Genomic DNA, 18,721 nt, shown 5'->3' on the forward strand with positions numbered 1-18,721 from the left:
CATAAAAATTGATGAAGTAGAATTATTCAGAAAGTAGATGAATGGTTTTCAGAGCTGGGGGTCAGAGATGGGTAATGATAACCAGTCACTGCAGAGTTTTGTGGGGTTTTTGTTTTTGAAGTGATGATGACAATGTTCTAGTATTCGGTAATGGTGATGGTTTCCCAACTCTGATAAATTTTTTTTGAAAAAAAGGAAACTTGAAAAGTATGAATTTGGCACTGGGGATGTTCCTCAGGTGGTAGAATGTTTGTTATACAAGCTTAAGAACCGAAGTTGGATTCCCAGCCCCAACTTGAAAAAGCCTGGTGTTGATGGAGTCCTGGCTTGACATGCAGGAGGCCCTGTGTTATGTCCCCAGCACCATACCAACTCCTTGAATGGTAGCAAACAGGTCTGTAATATCAGTGCTCCATAGGAGGAAAGGAAAGGGTCAAGAATTCAAGGTCATCCTCTGCCTCATCACTAGCTTGCAAACCAGAGCTGTATAAGGTCTGTCTGCAAAAGCTGGGTGCCACGGTATGCATTTGTAACCAAAGAGGTGGAGAGACAGGAGAACTCCAAGGACTTGCTGGCTGTCAGTTCAGCTGAATCAGAGGTTAAGGAAGAGACTTTCTCCAAAAGAAGGTTGAGAGCAATCAAGGAAGACGCCCAACATCAACCCCTAGCATTCACAAACACATACGTACACATACATCTGAATATGTACACACATATCTACACATATAAAATAAAGTGTGAGCTTTATAGTATGTGAATTATACTCAGGCCTATTCCTTTTTAAATTACCTAAGTCAAATTTAAGTGGAGTGTGGTGGCACACACCTTTAATCTCAGCACTCTCTGAGTCCAAGGCCAGCCTGATGTACATTGAGATTTCTAGAGCAGTCAGGGCTATATTGTAAGACCCTGTCTCAAGAAACAAAAATGAATTGAAAAATGTAACTGTAAAATGTTTTATTATATTTATTTGTGTGCATGTTTGTGTGTACTTGGCATGTATGTACACAATAAATTTTTATTTTTTAAAAACATTTCATTTTTAATTATATGTATGTATGTATGTATATTTATATCTGGGGGGTTAATATGCATGTGAGTGGAGGTGCCTAAGGAGAACAGAGAGAGTGAGTGTTGGATCCCCTAGAGCTGAGGTTGTAGGTGATTGTGGCTGTGGGTACTGAGAACCAACTCCACAAGTGCTTTTAACCTTGAGTCATCTCTCTACCCTCTTTTTAATATTTGTAAAAATTTAAAATGAAAAAAATACCACTTGGAAAGTTAGAAAGCTGTGTGAGAAAAAGATAATCTTTGACAATCTAAATAATTAACTTTACTTCAAAGTGGGCTTAATATGCCTAAAACTGAAACGCTAAACTTATAAACGTAAAGATAAAAGATATAGAGGGAAATCCTTTTTTACCGTAGTTTAGGCCCAAGTTTCTTAGGTCAAAAAAAGCCTTAACCAGAAAAGAAAGCCTTATAAATTGGAGTTCCATGAAAGCTAAAGCATACTGTAGAAAAGACACTGTCAAGAAAGCCATTGGCTAAGGGGAAATATGCTGTGTATCTACCAGCAGGCTTATATGTAAATTATAAAGAACTCAGGACAAATAACTCAATATATCAAAACCTGGAATAGACACTTCTCACAGAGTACATATAAATGAATGAAAGGCACATGAAAAGATGTTTAATGCCATTAATTAGTAGTATGGTGCAAATTAAAATCACAGTGAAGTAACCAAAGGTTAGAATGGCTAATGTCTAAAAGACTAGCAAACCTATTATAGTGACAACTAGGTCTCCTCATGGCTGGTAGCAGTATAAAATTTAACATGAACATAGGATATGCCAGCCATTTATTTCTCGATATGTAACCAAAAGAAAGAGTTCCTTAACTCCATAAAAACAGTAATTGTAATTTTATTGATTGAAAACAAAATAGGCCATCTGGTCTACCACAGAAAAATGGATAAGCAAAACTATGGTGTGGTTATACAATAGAATGCTACTCCACAATTATTAAAAATGAGTTCTTAGGTGTGGGGCATAGTGGTACACACACCTATAATACCAACACCTAGGAAGTAAAAGCAGAAGCATCATGAGTTCAAGGTCAGCCTGGGCTATATTATGAGACCAGGTCTCTGAAAAAAGAAAGAAAAATGAGCTTTTGGTACATGCAACAATGCACATGTATATCAAAGAAGAGGGATGTGATATATGCATTAAACCACAGTAAATAAGTAATACATATTGATAGAAATATCAATATTTGTTTAGCCAGTAGGCACAGGACAAGACGTGTGTTAAAGGAAAGTACACACAGGAACTCCAGGAAACAGTTGTATTAATAAATACTCATTATATTAATTGGTGTCATTACACCACAGATATACTTAAAAATTTGTCAAAAGCCTATATACTCGGTACGTAATTAATATGAAAATTATGCCTCAAAAAAATGGATGTAGATTTTTAAAAAGTACAACTTAGTGGGCTGGGGAGATGGTTCAGCAGTTAAAGTGCTTGCTATCCTAGTAACTGTAATTCGGAATCCTAGAAACCTATGTAAATGGTGGGAATATGTGGCGGCTCACCTGTAATTCTACCCTAGGAAGGCAGAAACAGGGCAGCCCCAGAACAAGCTAGCTATCAATACTAGCCATATTGACAAACTTGGTTTGATCGAGAGATTCTGCCTCAATCAGTAAGGTAGAAGAGCAATTGAGCATGGTTCCAAAAATAAAGCTCAGGTCTACACATGTGCACTCACATGCATGCAAAAACATTTATATACGTATACATTCATATACCACACAGACGAGAAATGGAAAAATAAAAATGTAAAATAAAAATCAAAAGCATTTAGAATAGCATCAAAAATAAAAAGCACCAGAATAGGGGATTTAGCTCAGTGGTAGAGTGCTTTAGCAATCGTAGAGTCCTGGGTTAGGTCCTCAGTTCCACCAAAAAAAAAAAAAAAAAAAAAAAAATACAAACTGTACAGGTTGCATGTATGCATTTACGAGTGTGTGTGTGTGTGTGTGTGTGTGTGTGTGTGTGTGTGTTACTGAAAAGGAAGCTATTAATTTGAAAGAGACCAAGGAATATATGAGAAGATTGAGAGGGGGAAATGATGTAATTATTATCTCAATTTTTTTAAAAAAAATCTCTATAGTAAAAAAATTTCTGGAACATTATTGGGTGAGCTTTTAATTTAACTTATTTATTTTTACGTGTATAGGTCTTTAACCTGCATGTATGTCTGTAAACCATACACCTGGTGCCACTGCACGCCCAGACAGATCCCCTAGAGCTGGAGTTACAGATGGTTGTGAGCTGTCATGTGGGTGCTGGGAATTGAACCTGGTTCTTTGGCAGAGCATCCAGTGCTCTTAACCACTGAGCAGTCTCTCCAGCCCTTGTGTGCAGCTTTTAAAAGATGTAAATAAATTGGGAGTGTAGCACAGTTTTGAATGAGAAGACTCAATAATGTAAAGATGTCATTTCACTATAAAATGACCTGTAAGTTTGATGCAGTCTTCATAAAAAACTAATAGGTAATTGACAATTGGAATTTGAGAGTTATGTAGAAATGCAAAGCCTTATAATAACCAAGAGATTTTTGTCTCTCTAAAGTCTTAGTTAGTTTTTTATTTTGAAATAATCATAAACTTAAACATTAGATGTCAAGGGAAGCACAGAGAATTCCTGTATGGAATTATTTTTCTCAAAGTAACTTGTACAACCATAGTGATCTTTTCAGAACTCTTACCACTTTTGTCAACAATGTCTTTTCCGTGTCTGGAATCCAGGCCAGGATCCTATCTAGTATTAGCTGTCATATAGCCTTAACATACTCCAGCATATAGCCAAGATACCTTTACAGTGTTGTAGGAGGTTGAATGCAGACAGAAAATAGATGGCAAATTAAAAGAGATAGTCAAAATTTTAATAAATAACTATGTTAAAGGAAATCAACAAAGATGGTGGTGAATCATTACTACTACTAGATCAGAAGGAACAAAATGGGAGAACATCTACTGAAGTAAAGGATTACTACTGTAGGAAGGAGTCATTGGACCACACCTTGAACTTACAGCTCAGCAGGAAGAAAACCATAGATTTTAACAACCTTGACTCACTCCAGCTTTCTAATCTCCTAGACCTGATTAGAAGCTGCAGGGTAAACAGGCTCAGTGATAGAAGTCATCAGTGCCAATCTCTTGCATCCCTAAGCAGGGTAGAAAAGCTATAGCGTAGTAACTATATCTGTTGGGGAAACCAGAGATTAACCAGCATATACACATGTCAAGACCTATAAAGGTTTTATAATCAAAATACTATATTCATTGGGGTTGGGGATTTAGCTCAGTGGTAGAGCGCTTGCCTAGCAAGCACAAGGCCCTGGGTTCGATCCTCAACTCCAAAAAAATAATAATACTATATTCATATACAATTACATAAACCAGTAAGACAGAATAATTTTATAAACAGACAAGTTATAAATTATTATAGAGTACTGAAAAAAAATTCTCAGAACATGGTGCTGTGTCATTTAGATGTTTTACAGGGAGGAATAATTGACCTCTTCTTTACATGATAAACAAATCAACCATTAGTCTAAGCCAGGACTTCCTTTTTAGGGATGGGGTGGGTAGTCAAAGTCAGTTCTTTCATTGTATCTCTGGTTCACCTGGTACTTCGTGGTGCAGCCCATATGAGCTTCATACTCATGGCACTTTTGCCTCAGCAGCCTCAGTGCAACATGATGAAACATGTCTACAAACAAACCAGTAATGTTAACCATAGGAGAAACTGTAATTTCATAAGAGGCTCATATGAATATAATCTGAACTAGCGTGCCTGCATAGGTTTTGTGCAAGTATGTTTTATTTGAGGTGGGTTTTGGTTTCTAATTGTCTGGGGGTTTGGATTTGTGTATGTTGTTTTGAAACAGTATCCCAAATTGACCTGGAACTCACTATGTATATATATACTAGGTTTGTCTCAAACTTACTGAAAGCCTGCTGCCTTAGCTTCCTGAATACTGGTATTACAGGTGTTATCTATCACACCTGGGTAGAATGTTTATCAACACCATTTGAGCTTATTATTCTGATGGAATACTATGTATCAAACCAAAGTTAAAACACAACAACTTGAATTTGCTGTGTGTTCGTGCTCACATCGACAGCACATATACTAAAATTGAATTTGCTGTGTGCTGCATACTTTTGATATTTAATCACCTATTAGTACATTATGCTCAAACCTAATATGAGATTTGTTTAGATATGTATCTTATGTCTTTTTCATAGGATGTAACCTTGTTTCTGCCAGAGTGGGAAGATGGGCATTTCTACCTTGCTAAGTACTATGACAAATTGATGCCCATGGTAACAGACAACAAAATGGAGAAGCAAGGTGATCTCATCCGGTATATAGTCCTGCATTTTGGAAGGTGAATATGAGAACCACATATTTGAGATTAAATATGGTGAATTTAATCACATACCATAGCATATTCAGGGAGTTTTCTGTTTTACTATGCATGGATTCATTCTACCAACTTTTAAATGAGAGAGAATATTTTTCCTTTTTTCCAATGTTTAATTTGCCTTTATTTTACATGTATGAGTGTTTGCCTACTTGACTGCATGTGAGTATGTTTACCATGTGCATGTGTAGTACTCTTGGATGCCAGAAGAAGGCATCAGATCCCCTGGAACTGGAGTTACAGATGACCATGAACTGCCTTGTGGGTACTGGGAAGAGAACCTAGGTCCTCTGTAAGTACAACCAGAGCTGAGCCATCTCTCCAATCCCAGAATATTTTCCTTCATACAACTTTTTTCTTAGTCTTGAAAAATGGTGTGTGTGTGTGTGTGTGTGTGTGTGTAGAAAAGATATGTAGATAACAGTTTTAGAAAATAGTACTGGGCTGCAAATCACTGTGTATAGTATTTCAGAAGACCTTTAACTTAATATTTAACTGTTAAATTTAATGGTAATTGAGTATTTTTTCCTAGTCAAACCCTGCAAAAAATTAACATAAGGACATTATTTTAAAGTTATACTAAATAAAGAGCTTGGTTTTTTCTTAGTTTGCTTTTGAATTTTAGAAACAGAATCTTGCTCTTTATCTCAGGCCATTCTTGAACTCATATTCCTCTGCCTCAGTGTGACCACCATGCCTGTCGGGAGCCTATTCTTGAACTAGGCAGAGGATGAAATACAACTTTTTGTTTTGTTTTGTGAGGTGAGATCTTATGTAGCCCAAGCTAGCCTCAGACTCACTATGTAGCTAAGTCTGGACTTGAACTTCCTGATCCTCCTGCTATGGTTGAAATATAACTTTTAATTTCAGATGCCAGTGTGTATGTGTGTGGAGTGTGTGTGTGTGTGTGTGTGTGTGTGTGTGTGTGTGTGTGTGTAATATATATATATATATATATGTATACATATATATGTATATATATATTCATGCTTAGTTTTTCTATTTGGCAAATTATTTATAAGTAATGACATTTCAGAATTCTTGTATTTATGTGCTCTTATTTTCTATTGAAGGATTCTGACTTAATAGCAATAAACTTATTAAAATAATTCCTTATTTTTAGGTCTTATCATTACTCAGTTAAATATTTCTTTTCAGTATTTAAAGCAGTATTTATCTATCACAAGTTAAAATAACAACACTTAGCCAAATTTCTTTTTCCTAAGAAAATTTCAGTTTTTGTGAAATCTAAACTCAATTTCATTAGTTTGTTTCCATAGTTGTAATTACTAATAATTATAAATATTTTTGGTTTTCTTTTTTTTTTTTTTTTTTTTTTTTTGGTTTTTCGAGACAGGGTTTCTCTGTGTAGCTTTGCGTCTTTCCTGGAACTCACTTGGTAGCCCAGGCTAGCCTCGAACTCACAGAGATCCACCTGCCTCTGCCTCCCGAGTGCTGGGATTAAAGGCGTGCGCCACCACCGCCCGGCCTTTTTTGGTTTTCTTTATGGCTGTGTTATTAAAGGATAATTCCTGGCTTGGTGACATTTTGAAATGGAATAAGAAACAAGACAACTACTAGTTGAATTTTCTTTTCTAGAATAAACAACTTTTAAAATTTTTTCTTTACTCTTTGTATATATCAGGTCCTTAGTATATAGAACATACTCATTACATTTCTGAAATCACACTTCAAAGAAGGAAAGCTACTTTACATTCATTTCTTCTGTCTTTTAACTGTTTCCATTTTTTATTGTTGATTTTATTTGTTTGTGATAGGATCTTGCCTGTATAGCTGAGGCTGGCCTCTCAGTCTACCTGTCTTAGCTTCCTGAATGCTGAGATAATTAAATTTGTAGCACCACGCTTAGCTTCTACTACATACTTATAACTGTTTGGTATTGTTTTATACTGGCATTTAAAGGGTTTTTTAAAATTAGATTTCCTCATTTTATTTTATGTGTGTTTTGCCTGCATGAATGTATATGTACTATGTATGTGCTTAGAGCCTATGAAAGTCAGAAGAGGGCATCAGATCTTCTGAAAACTGGAGTTATGAATGATAATAAACCACTATGTGGGTGCTGGACATTGATCCTGGGTCCTCTGCAAGAGCAAAAGTGCTCTTAACCACTGCACCACCTCTCTATCCCCTATATATTTTTAAAAGAGTAAAAATTAGCTATTATGATATATTCACTTAATAACTGAATGTGCGTTGAATAATTATGTTATTACTGCTTTAGTGTGAATTATTGTCCTCAAAAACAGTTTAATTAGGGAATGAAACCTTAAATATATAAAACACTTAGGTATGTAATAGAATTTGTTTGCAGATATAAAAATGAATGATACAAATATTAACCAAAAAAAAATTGCCTGGCAGGGGAGATATCATGATTACAAAGATCATGAATTATCAGGAAGATGGTTTTCCTCAGATAAGCTTAGCCATTATACTCTAGATGTGCTGACCCCCATGGTTTCTCCAAATGTGGAAAACCCACTGCATAATTTGTGGTAGTAGGAGTTTGTGTTCACACTTTTCTCCAGGAATGAATGGAGCTGTATGTGCAGCATACCAGAAATAAAGCAGACACACCTAAAAGTTATATCCTTAGGGCAAGTTTGTGGTAAAAACTCAAGCTACTGGCTTTGTGATTGTTGTTTGAATCTTAGATGGTCTTATAATAAAAACAAAACAAACCTGGAGCCAGATATTGGGGTGAAAGCTGAAAGATCAGAGAAGCAGAGCAAAGCCACAGCCACTACCTATTACCTCACCAACTCCACAAATCCTCAGACTGAAAGCCTCTGAGTCCTCACCCGAAAGGGTCTCAACTGAACTACTTTAGTTCTTGTTTCCTCATGCCTTACATACCTTTCTCTGCCCTGCCAGTCACTTCCTGGGATTAAAGACATATGTGCTTCCCAGTACTGGGATTAGAGGTGTGTGCCACCACTGCCTGGCTCTGTTTCCAGTGTGGCCTTGAACTCACAGAGATCCAGACGAATTTCTGCTTCCTGAGTGATAGGGTTAAGGGAGTGTGCCACCACTGTCTGGATTTTATGTCTACTCTAGTGGCTGCCTGTGTTCTCTGATCCTCAGGAAAGCTTTATTAGGGTACACAATATATCACCACCCATGATTATAAAAATATATCTTTTCATCATCAGCTGCAAAGGAAGAAAAATGCAGAAATGTAATTTTCTAGAAATACAGTGATTAGGCCTGACCAAGCTTATTGCCATGGAATATAAATGAAGGTACAGATTGTAAGGACCATTTGAAGGAAGTATTAAAAGACTTTGACTGTCTCAAAACATCTATACTTGTTAATGCTACCTGAATACTTTATCAAGAAAAGATGAATCGGGGAGGGAATAACTACTAGGAAGAAATATCAGTACCATTGTTTCAGGGGCTAGGGGTATATCTCAGTAGGTAGGGTGCTTGCTTAGCATGCATGAAGCCCTGGGTTTGATATGTGGCACCAAAGAAAGACCCATGCCTGTAGTCTCTGGCTTAGGAGATAGAGGCAGAGGATTCAGGGTCTCATCCTCCACTGCATACTGAGGTCAAAACTGGAGAGATGGCTAAATATGAGATACCATAGGTTTTTGTCTGAAGGCTGTACATAACTGAAGTGGTAGTTTAAGACTTTAAATTCTAATTCATATAATCTAAAAGGACTGTGTTAATCGTATTTCTCACTTATATAATTGCAGATCTCTTCAGTATGGAAATCAGTTCATATATCAGTCAATGCCACGAATGTTATCACTATGGCTTGATTTTGGTGCTAAGGCATACGAATGGGAAAAAGGTATAATTCTTTATATAAAAATTTTAAGACACTAGAAAGAATTATAACTTTGGTATAAAATAACATTTGGCATTACAATCTCACTTACAAAAAACAGTAATAAGTTTGATAATTAAAATGTTATAATGTTGTAAGAAACAAAGGATGGGGACTGGAGAGATGGCTCAGCAATTAAGAGCTCATACTGCTCTTGAAGAAGATCTGAGTTTAATGCCAGCACTCATGTCAGGCAGTAGATCCAAAGCTGCTATCCTCTACAGGTACCACTATTGAAAAATAAGTTTTTTGAAAAGAAATAAAGTATGAAAAGAAAGGGAAAGATAGACTTTTAAAGTGGTTGTGATTCAGGAATGAAAAGTAATAGTCTTCATTTTTTGATAACTCTAACACTTTGAAAGATATCAGTTTAAGCATGTAATTCACCCTAAAATTTACAGTGGATGATAAAACCAAATGCCTCTTAGACCTAAATGCTTTTCTCATTTACGCAAACAATCCAGCACACTAGCTGTGGGCATGCAGATAGTGTATTTTAAAGGCAGTTTATCACATTTTTTTTTTCTGTGAATGGAATTAATGCACTGATGTTTTGTTTGTTTTGTTTTTTTCCTGTCTCAAACTGTTTTCCCCCCCGTAGGTGGCCGTTCTGATCGTATGCAAATGAGAAATGATTTGGCTAAAATAAATAGCGTTCTCACAGAGCACACAAATCGGTTAGCTCCATATCAGTTTTTGACTGCTTTTTCACAGTTGATCTCTCGAATTTGTCATTCTCATGATGAAGTGTTTGTTGTCTTGATGGAAATAATAGCCAAGGTGTTTCTGGCCTATCCTCAGCAAGCAATGTGGATGATGACAGCTGTGTCAAAGGTAATACGTTAGTTAGTCGCCACAGTGTCTCCTAACACTTATGGCAGATTCTTAAAGCAAATATATAAATACTAGTTCCAGGGTTCTGACCTATATTAAAGATGGTAATTTTTAAATAGTTTCTAACAGAGAAAAATTTTACCTTGTTTAAATATTTTGAGATGCTTATCAAATGAGAATTGACCAGTATGTTAAGATTGAAGACTTGAACATGTTTTTTCCTCATGAAGTTTTTTGTAAATAGTTATGATAACTAGTTTTTTAGAGATTTTTGTATATGAATATTTTGCTTGGATGTATATCTGTGCACCATTTGCATGCCTGGTGCCCACCAAGGTCAGAAGAAGGTGTTGGATCCACTGGAATTGGAATTGTAAATAGTTGTAAGTTGCCATGTGAGTACTGGGAATTGAACCTAGGTCCTCTGTGAAAACAACTGCTCTTAATCGCTAAGCCATTTCTCCAGGCCTATGATTCCTTTCTTTTCCTGAGTATTTTAATTCAAAATTTTTAGTATAATACTAAAACAAGGACTGTATTATTTATTAGTGGGCATGTATACATTGATTAGTATATTTGATGGGTAAATATTATAGAAAAGTTAGTATACAAATAAAAAGAAAATTAAAATTCAGACTATTCATTAGTATTTTCTTATAACTTATGTATATTTTCTAATCATATTTTAACAGTAAATTTTAAATTGATTTCATATTTTCACTCAAATATTAAATAATTAACTTTAACATTAGATAAACTATATTAATATTCTTTGAAAACACATTTTAGTATTTGGATAAAATTGTAAAATAACTAAGCATTCATTAAATCATTAAGTTTTTTGTTTGCTTTATATTTTTCTTTTCTTTTGTTTTTTGTTTGTTTTGCTACATCTCTTAATATCAAATTCTTTCTTCTGTGTAGATCCCATCAAGGAAATTCACTGGTTATAGGATTAAAATTTCTTTATGGCTCTCTTGATGTTATCAAATTGACTTCCTGTATCCTTATCATTATAAACTCACATTATGAGTATTGTTTTAAGTTGTTCTTGCCAATCAGGTTTCATATATAATTGGCTCTACTTTTTTTTTTTTTTTAATTGACAGTCTTCTTATCCCATGCGTGTGAACAGATGCAAAGAAATTCTTACCAAAGCTATCCATATGAAAAAGTCTTTGGAAAAGTTTATTGGAGATGCAACTCGCCTCACAGACAAGCTACTAGAATTGTGCAACAAATCGGTACTGTCACAGGTCTTACTGCTTATCAACCAATGTTAGATAATGTTATACAAGAACTTATATGTAATGTGAGCTGTTTTTTCATTAAAAATTTTAAGTACATCAGTATACATGTATCAAAATGTATCAAATGGTATATTTTAATGAATCTTTTCAACCTCCTTCCCTATTCTTCATAGTACTAGAGACTGAACTGGAAACCTGATCTTGCTAAGCAAGGGTTTTACCACTGAGCTACACCTCTACCCCTATATAATATATCTTAATAAGTCTGTTTTTTAAACTTGTAACTTGTATGTCCCTTTTCCAGATATCCTCTGCATTTCTGAATTTTTCTGAAAATAATACTTTTAATACTTTTCAATAGTTTTAAGTAAATGATTAAATCAACCATAAAAATTCATGTAAAATATATTAAAGCAGTCTCTGATTATATTGTCATATCCTTAAGTTTTGAAAACTCGTATACTAACCTATATATATGATAGAAAAGAGAATGGAGGATTTTTTATTAGTTGGTTGCCTTTTATGTAGTGTTAGATTATTGAACCCAAGGCCTTATGCATAATAGGCAATAACTTTACTTATGAGCTTTAGCCCAAGCCCCTGATTTTCATCCTTTCAGTATATATTTCATTGTACAGGCATTGTGCTGAGGAAACAAAGACGAACAATAGAAACCTGCCTTGAATTGCTGACAGATTTTTAGGAAAACATGCAGATGGCTATCGTTTGGAGTAGTAAGCATTATTTTCAGTATACTTGTGACTGAAGTAGGAAGGTTAAAGGAGTGTCCACTTCTGTGTAAGGAATTAGGGTAGGAAACAAAACAAAAGACTGTAGGAGAGATAAAAGTGTTTGGAGGATTATTAAAGGGAGAGGTTCTTTTTTTTTTTTTTTTTTTTTTTTTTTTTTTTGGTTTTTCGAGACAGGGTTTCTCTGTGTAGCTTTGTGCCTTTCCTGGAACTCACTTGGTAGCCCAGGCTGGCCTCGAACTCACAAAGATCCGCCTGCCTCTGCCTCCCGAGTGCTGGGATTAAAGGCGTGCGCCACCACCGCCCGGCGGGAGAGGTTCTTGATTAGGTAAATAGCTAGTGTCCCTTGACAAATAATCAAAATCCATTAATCATTTCTAGGTAAAAAGAGAACAGGTGACCCTATTTTTCTTCCTCCTCTCATGAATGAACTCTTCTCAAAAGGATAGTCGCTCATTATTTCCATTAATTGTACTTGACCTCTTATGTTCTTGACACTAGGAAAAGCTGTTATTTTATAGATACTGGCCTTGTGAGTACTTTTCAGATTAAGTGCTTAGTTCTTCATCTGAAACATTCATGGCAAACTACATGTAGGAATTCAATCTTTTTCTGATTTTAAAGGTACTTATACTTTATATTGGATATTGTAACTGATGGTAATCTGTTGGTATATCCCATAATCAAACACACATTGCATTGATCTTTACACTAAGAAATTCAGGTATCATTTTATTGCTAAATGAGATTTGATAACCAAAAAATTATTTATAGATTTTCTCATGTCTGATAATAAATTCAATCTTTTTCTGATTTTAAAGGTACTCATACTTTATATTGGATATTGTAACTGATGGTAATCTGTTGGTATATCCCATAATCAAACACACATTGCATTGATCTTTACACTAAGAAATTCAGGTATCATTTTATTGCTAAATGAGATTTGATAACCAAAAAATTATTTATAGATTTTCTCATGTCTGATAATAAATTCAATCTTTTTCTGATTTTAAAGGTACTCATACTTTATATTGGATATTGTAACTGATGGTAATCTGTTGGTATATCCCATAATCAAACACACATTGCATTGATCTTTACACTAAGAAATTCAGGTATCATTTTATTGCTAAATGAGATTTGATAACCAAAAAATTATTTATAGATTTTCTCATGTCTGATAATAATAGGTCACTGGTTTCTACTAATCTCCTTCAGTCATTAGACACTCCTATGATAAAGGAATTTTTATTTATGAGGTAAAAGAGGTTTAAATGAGATGATTAAAAATACTTAGGACATTGCACACTGCTGAGCAATTGAGATTGTAAAAATGAAATGTTTACTGTGCTTCAAGTTCTCTAAATCAGGGTAAATTCAGAAAAATTGAAATATACTGTTTGTGTTGATTTTTTTTTTCAGGTTGATGGAAGTAATTCTACATTAAGCATGAGCACTCACTTTAAAATGCTTAAAAAACTGGTAGAAGACCCAACATTTAGTGAAATCCTCATTCCTTTGCAGTCAGTCATGATACCTACTCTTCCATCAATTTTGGGTGCCCATGCTAATCATGACCCATTTCCTGGGCATTGGGCCTATCTTGCAGGCTTCGATGATGTGGTAAACTTCAGTTTTATATAAGTATAATTTTTTAATGTAGTTAAGCTTACAACTTCAAATTAAGGTAAAAATCTAACTGAATTTATTTGCAAAGAAAATCCTAGAAATGTAGAAAAATGGAATTGTCTTGTACTGTGGTACAAAGTTAAGTGTTAAGGAATTATAACCAGCCTTCACATGCTCGTATTTCACTATGACTGTGTTTTCACAATTTTATTTTCCTATATTTTCTTTTGTCTTAAAAAATGGAGAGCAGATAAACAAAATGTGTTTGATTTGCTTCTTATGAGGAACCAAAACTCATATAACTTTTTATTGTCCATGTGTGCACGAGTTAATGTGAGCATGTGCCATAGCCCACAGGTGGTCAGTGGATAACCTCAAGTGTTGGTCCTTACCTTCCACTTTGTTTCAGACAGAATTTCAGGCTGTGTAGCCCATGAGCTTCCCACAGTTCTGGTTCTGCCTCCCATCTCACCAGAAAGCACTGGATCATAGTCATGCTCCAAACTCTGGTCTTCACACTTGGGGAGCAAGTACTCCACTCACTGAACATCTCCTCAGCCCATCCCTGTTTTTTAAATGCACTGCTGGGAATGAACCTGCGGCCTCTTCCTGCTAGGCATAACCTTTTCTTCTGTTCCAACTGTCCACCCATGAAACGTGGCTATAAAGGAATGTTTATTTTAAGGAAATAGTGCTGGAGTACTTCTAGGGGAAACTTTGGAAAACTCCCTATTGATTCCAAATTTTCTGTGGCTTAGAACATTTTAAAACGTTTAATAATCATTTACATTTTACATTATAATAATCATGTTTTGTTTTTAACTTAAGCAGTATGTTTTAGTTTACTCGTGATGTAAGCTTCATTTTGGAAATTTTTTTCAAATCAAATTACTTTCAATTTATAAACTTATCTTTGAACATTTATATGATGTATTTTGATAATGCCTTTCCAAAATTATAAATTTTTTGGTATGTAAAATTTTGTGACTGCTTTGAAAGGACTACCTGAATATGCATGTGTAAGTACCTGTTTTGTTGACAAAAGTCAGGGTTTGTTTTTGGTTTTGTTTTGTTTTTTTACTTCATATCCATTCAATCTTATTTTTTGGGGGGTGGGGTGGTTTTGAGACAGGGTTTCTATATGTAACAGTCCTGGTTGTCCTGGAACTCACTCTGTAGTAGACCTTGAACTTGACAACCTTATTTTTTAGCTTCTAGGTAGCTAAGGTAAAAGGAAATTTTGAAATACTAATTTACTACTTATTCCCACCTACTCTTTTTTTATTATGATGCATAACTCAGTATTTATAATATTCAAATTTAACAAAGAATTCCAGCCTTGTCTTAAATATAACATTCATTATTTTTTAGGTAGAAATTCTTTCTTCACTTCAGAAACCAAAGAAGATCTCTTTAAAGGGCTCAGATGGAAAGTTCTATATCATGATGTGTAAACCAAAAGATGACTTGAGGAAAGACTGTAGACTAATGGAATTCAATTCTTTGATTAACAAGGTTGGAAATAGTTTGCTTTTCTTAAGATTTTTTTTAATTATTATTATTTTCAATATGTGTATGTGCACATGAGTGTAGGTGTCTGCTAAGGCCGGAGGCATGAGATTCCCTGGAGCTGGAGTTATAGATGGCTGTGAGCCACCTTAGACAGGTACTGAGAACCGAATTTGGGTCCTCAAGAAGAGCAGCAAGTGCTCTTACCTGCTTAGCCGTCTGTCCAGCCCCATTGCTTTTATTTTAGAATTAGGAAAATAATAGTCATAGTAATGTGGACTTCTCAGTAGGTGGTTAGATCACTCTTGAAATATATGTTTTCATTTTTTCTCTCTCTCTCTCTCTTTTTTTTTTTTTTTTTTTTTTTTGGTTTTTCAAGACAGGGCTTCTCTGTGTAGTTTTGGTGCCTGTCCTGGATCTTGCGCTATAGACCTGGCTGGCCTTGAACTCACAGAGATCCTCCTGGCTCTGCCTCCCGAGTGCTGGGATTAAAGGCATGTGCCACCACCACCCACCTTCATTTTCTCATTTTTAAAAATTTATTTTGCCGGGCGGTGGTGGCGCACGCCTTTAATCCCAGCACTCGGGAGGCAGAGGCAGGCGGATCTCTGTGAGTTCGAGGACAGCCTGGGCTACCAAGTGAGTTCCAGGAAAGGCGCAAAGCTACACAAGAGAAACCCTGTCTCAAAAAACCAAAAAAAAAAAAAAATTATTTTTATTTTATGTGTATTGGTATTTTGCCTTCATGTATGTCTTTGTGATGGTGCCAGGTTCCCTGGAACTGGAAATACAGACAGTTGTGAGCTGCCACGTGGGTGCTGGGAATTGAACCCCAGTCCTCTGGAAGAGCAGCCAGTGCTCTTAACTGCTGAGCCATCTCTCCAGGCCTCATTTTCTCATCTTTGTGATAAAATATGCATAATATCACTTAAATCAAGTATATATTTCAGTGTCATTGAGTGTATTCACATTGTTGTACAACCATCTTCACTATACCTTTCAAAGATTTTATATTAGTATTACAAATTGAAACTTGTCTATTAAACCATAACTCTCTATTTCTTCTCCAAACCAGTCTTTAACAACCACAATTGTACTTTCTACCTCCATTAATGTCACCACTTTGGGTACCTTATATAAACGGTCCTTTTGTGACTGGCTTGTTTCACTCAGCAGCATGTCTTCAAGATTCAGAGTTTCCTTCCATTTAAAACAATAATATTGTAATTAAGGAACATTCTACATCTTTATCTATTTATCCATGAGTTTCTTCCATGTGATATTTTGAATGAGTATACCAGTATCTGCTCAAGTCCCTCTTATCAGATTTTTGGATATGTACATAGATTTAAATTGTCTACTTCTGTTAACTTTTAACAATTATGGTTTTGTTCATAGAGAAGAACATAAGACATTTCCTTAAAAAAGGAAAATATTTTCTGTTTAATGGTTTGTATAAAACAGTCTACTTATCTAATCTTGGGCTTTGTGTTTCAGCGCTAGAAAAAATCAGGTTCTGTTTGTATGACTTCACTGTTCAAAAGTAATCATTAGCATTTTTTTCCTGTTCTGTTGGTAAGTGTGCTATTTGTCTCAAAGAAATATGGGAAATCTGGCTAGCCAGGAATGATGGTAGTAGCACCATTTATAAAGGAGCCTGAAGCAGGAAGATTTCACGCATAGATAGGCTACAAAGAATCTTGACCTTGACTTAAATATAGTACTCATCATCTTTAGCTAAAAATTCTTGTTTCTGTTCACAAGCCCTTTAGATCTGTTAAAAAAAAAAAGTCAAATACATCATGATATGTAAGTCAAAAATGACTGAGGATTGTAGATTAATCGAATTCAATTATTTGATTAGTAAATTTTATAAACAAGACCTAGTGTCAAAATAAAAAGTCAATTATATAGTGTTGTCTATTTTGAATTTTTCTTCAGACAGGCATTTTTAACTACATAGCATGAACAGTTGTGGGTTGGGGATGCTGGATAAGAATGCTGAGGTCTGGGCTCAAGCTTCCCCTGCCCCTCCTCCCAAAAGACAATGTAGACTGCTTGCTTTAACCAAATATAATTTAAATTTAAAAGGTAATACAAATGGTCATTTCACAGGCAATATAGTGAAAATTAATTTTCACTTAAAATGTTGCTTGGATAAATGTTTCTTCATAGATGATTAAACCATTAATAACAGAGCTCCTTCAGTGTTTTTCTGATTTAAGTGTCAGATGGGCTGGCTTTAGTTTGTTAACTTAGTGGTAGTAAGTTTTAATACTTCTGTTAAGGCTTCTTGTTAACATGGTCAAAGAAGAAAATGTGAGTTTCTAACCATGTTGGCTGTAGAGGTTAGACCAATTTGTACAGGAGATTCTGTCATACTGTTTCCTGGCATTGGTGACAACTACTTATTCTTAAAGATTTTTTGTTTTGGGTGCTTCTTTTGTTTTTGTTCTTGTCTTTTTTTTTTTTTTTTTTTTGAGATCCCAGATTCTCCTTGAACTGGCTATGTAGTCACGGGTGACCTTGTAGTCCTGATCCCCCTGCCTCCACCTCTCAGTGCTGGGATTTGAGGTATATACTACCTGGCCTGGCTTAAATGATGATTTTTGGTCAGTTGATCACATTTCTGAAAGGAACAGGTTAATTGTTAGAGAAATGTGCTAAGTTTCCTTCAAAAAGTTCCAGAATTAAACATTCTGTTTGTCCATACCTGGTATATCAGGATTCATCAAATGAGACATAAAGCTGTCTTCTATCAGATGATAACTTTGAAATAAAACAATTATAATTAAATATAAGAATATGAAAGAAATTTTGATATCATACAACTCATGCTTTTCTTCATATTTTTATTATAATTATTTTTTGATACATTTTATCATTCCATTCCTTTTTTTGTTGTTGTTTTGGTTTTTTTTTTTTGGTTTTTCGAGACAGGGTTTCTCTGTGTATCTTTGCACCTTTCCTGGAACTTACTTGGTAGCCCAGGCTGGCCTCAAACTCACAGAGATCCGCCTGGCTCTGCCTCCCGAGTGCTGGGATTAAAGGCGTGCGCCGCCACCGCCCGGCTTGCATTCCATTTTTTGATATAGTCCTCTTGGAGGGAGCATTGTCAGCCTAGACAAGAGAATTTAAACTGTATGTATTTATCCACAGACTTACATGCATTATAGGGTTTTAATTCTTTAAAAAATTTATTCTTCTCTCATATGTTGCATCCTGACTGCATTTCCTCTTCCTTCTCCCCCCACCCCCAGTGCCTTTCCCCATCACATTCCCTCTGCCCTAGATCCACTCCTCCTCTTTCCTCTTCAGAAAAGGGCTGGCCTCCCAAGGATATCAACCAGTCATGGCATGTCAAGTTATAATAAAACTA

General features: G+C 35.3%; 1 protein-coding gene and 1 pseudogene across 2 annotated transcripts in view; both read left to right on the forward strand.

Annotated features, from left to right (window-relative positions):
- Atr (ATR serine/threonine kinase) overlaps window positions 1–18,721 on the forward strand; it is a 112,577-nt gene that overhangs the window by 78,804 nt on the left and 15,052 nt on the right. For both annotated transcript variants that reach the window (XM_028866010.2, XM_037207849.1), the window contains exons 36-41: window positions 5,328–5,470; window positions 9,235–9,332; window positions 9,970–10,202; window positions 11,312–11,446; window positions 13,627–13,827; window positions 15,205–15,348. In XM_028866010.2, the coding sequence (XP_028721843.1) occupies window positions 5,328–5,470; window positions 9,235–9,332; window positions 9,970–10,202; window positions 11,312–11,446; window positions 13,627–13,827; window positions 15,205–15,348 (954 nt within the window). The remainder of the gene's footprint in view (window positions 1–5,327; window positions 5,471–9,234; window positions 9,333–9,969; window positions 10,203–11,311; window positions 11,447–13,626; window positions 13,828–15,204; window positions 15,349–18,721) is intronic.
- On the forward strand, window positions 7,877–8,058 carry LOC114691006 (annotated as a pseudogene).

The sequence above is a fragment of the Peromyscus leucopus genome, chromosome 7, assembly GCF_004664715.2.
Source record: "Peromyscus leucopus breed LL Stock chromosome 7, UCI_PerLeu_2.1, whole genome shotgun sequence".
Lineage (NCBI taxonomy): Eukaryota > Metazoa > Chordata > Mammalia > Rodentia > Cricetidae > Peromyscus > Peromyscus leucopus.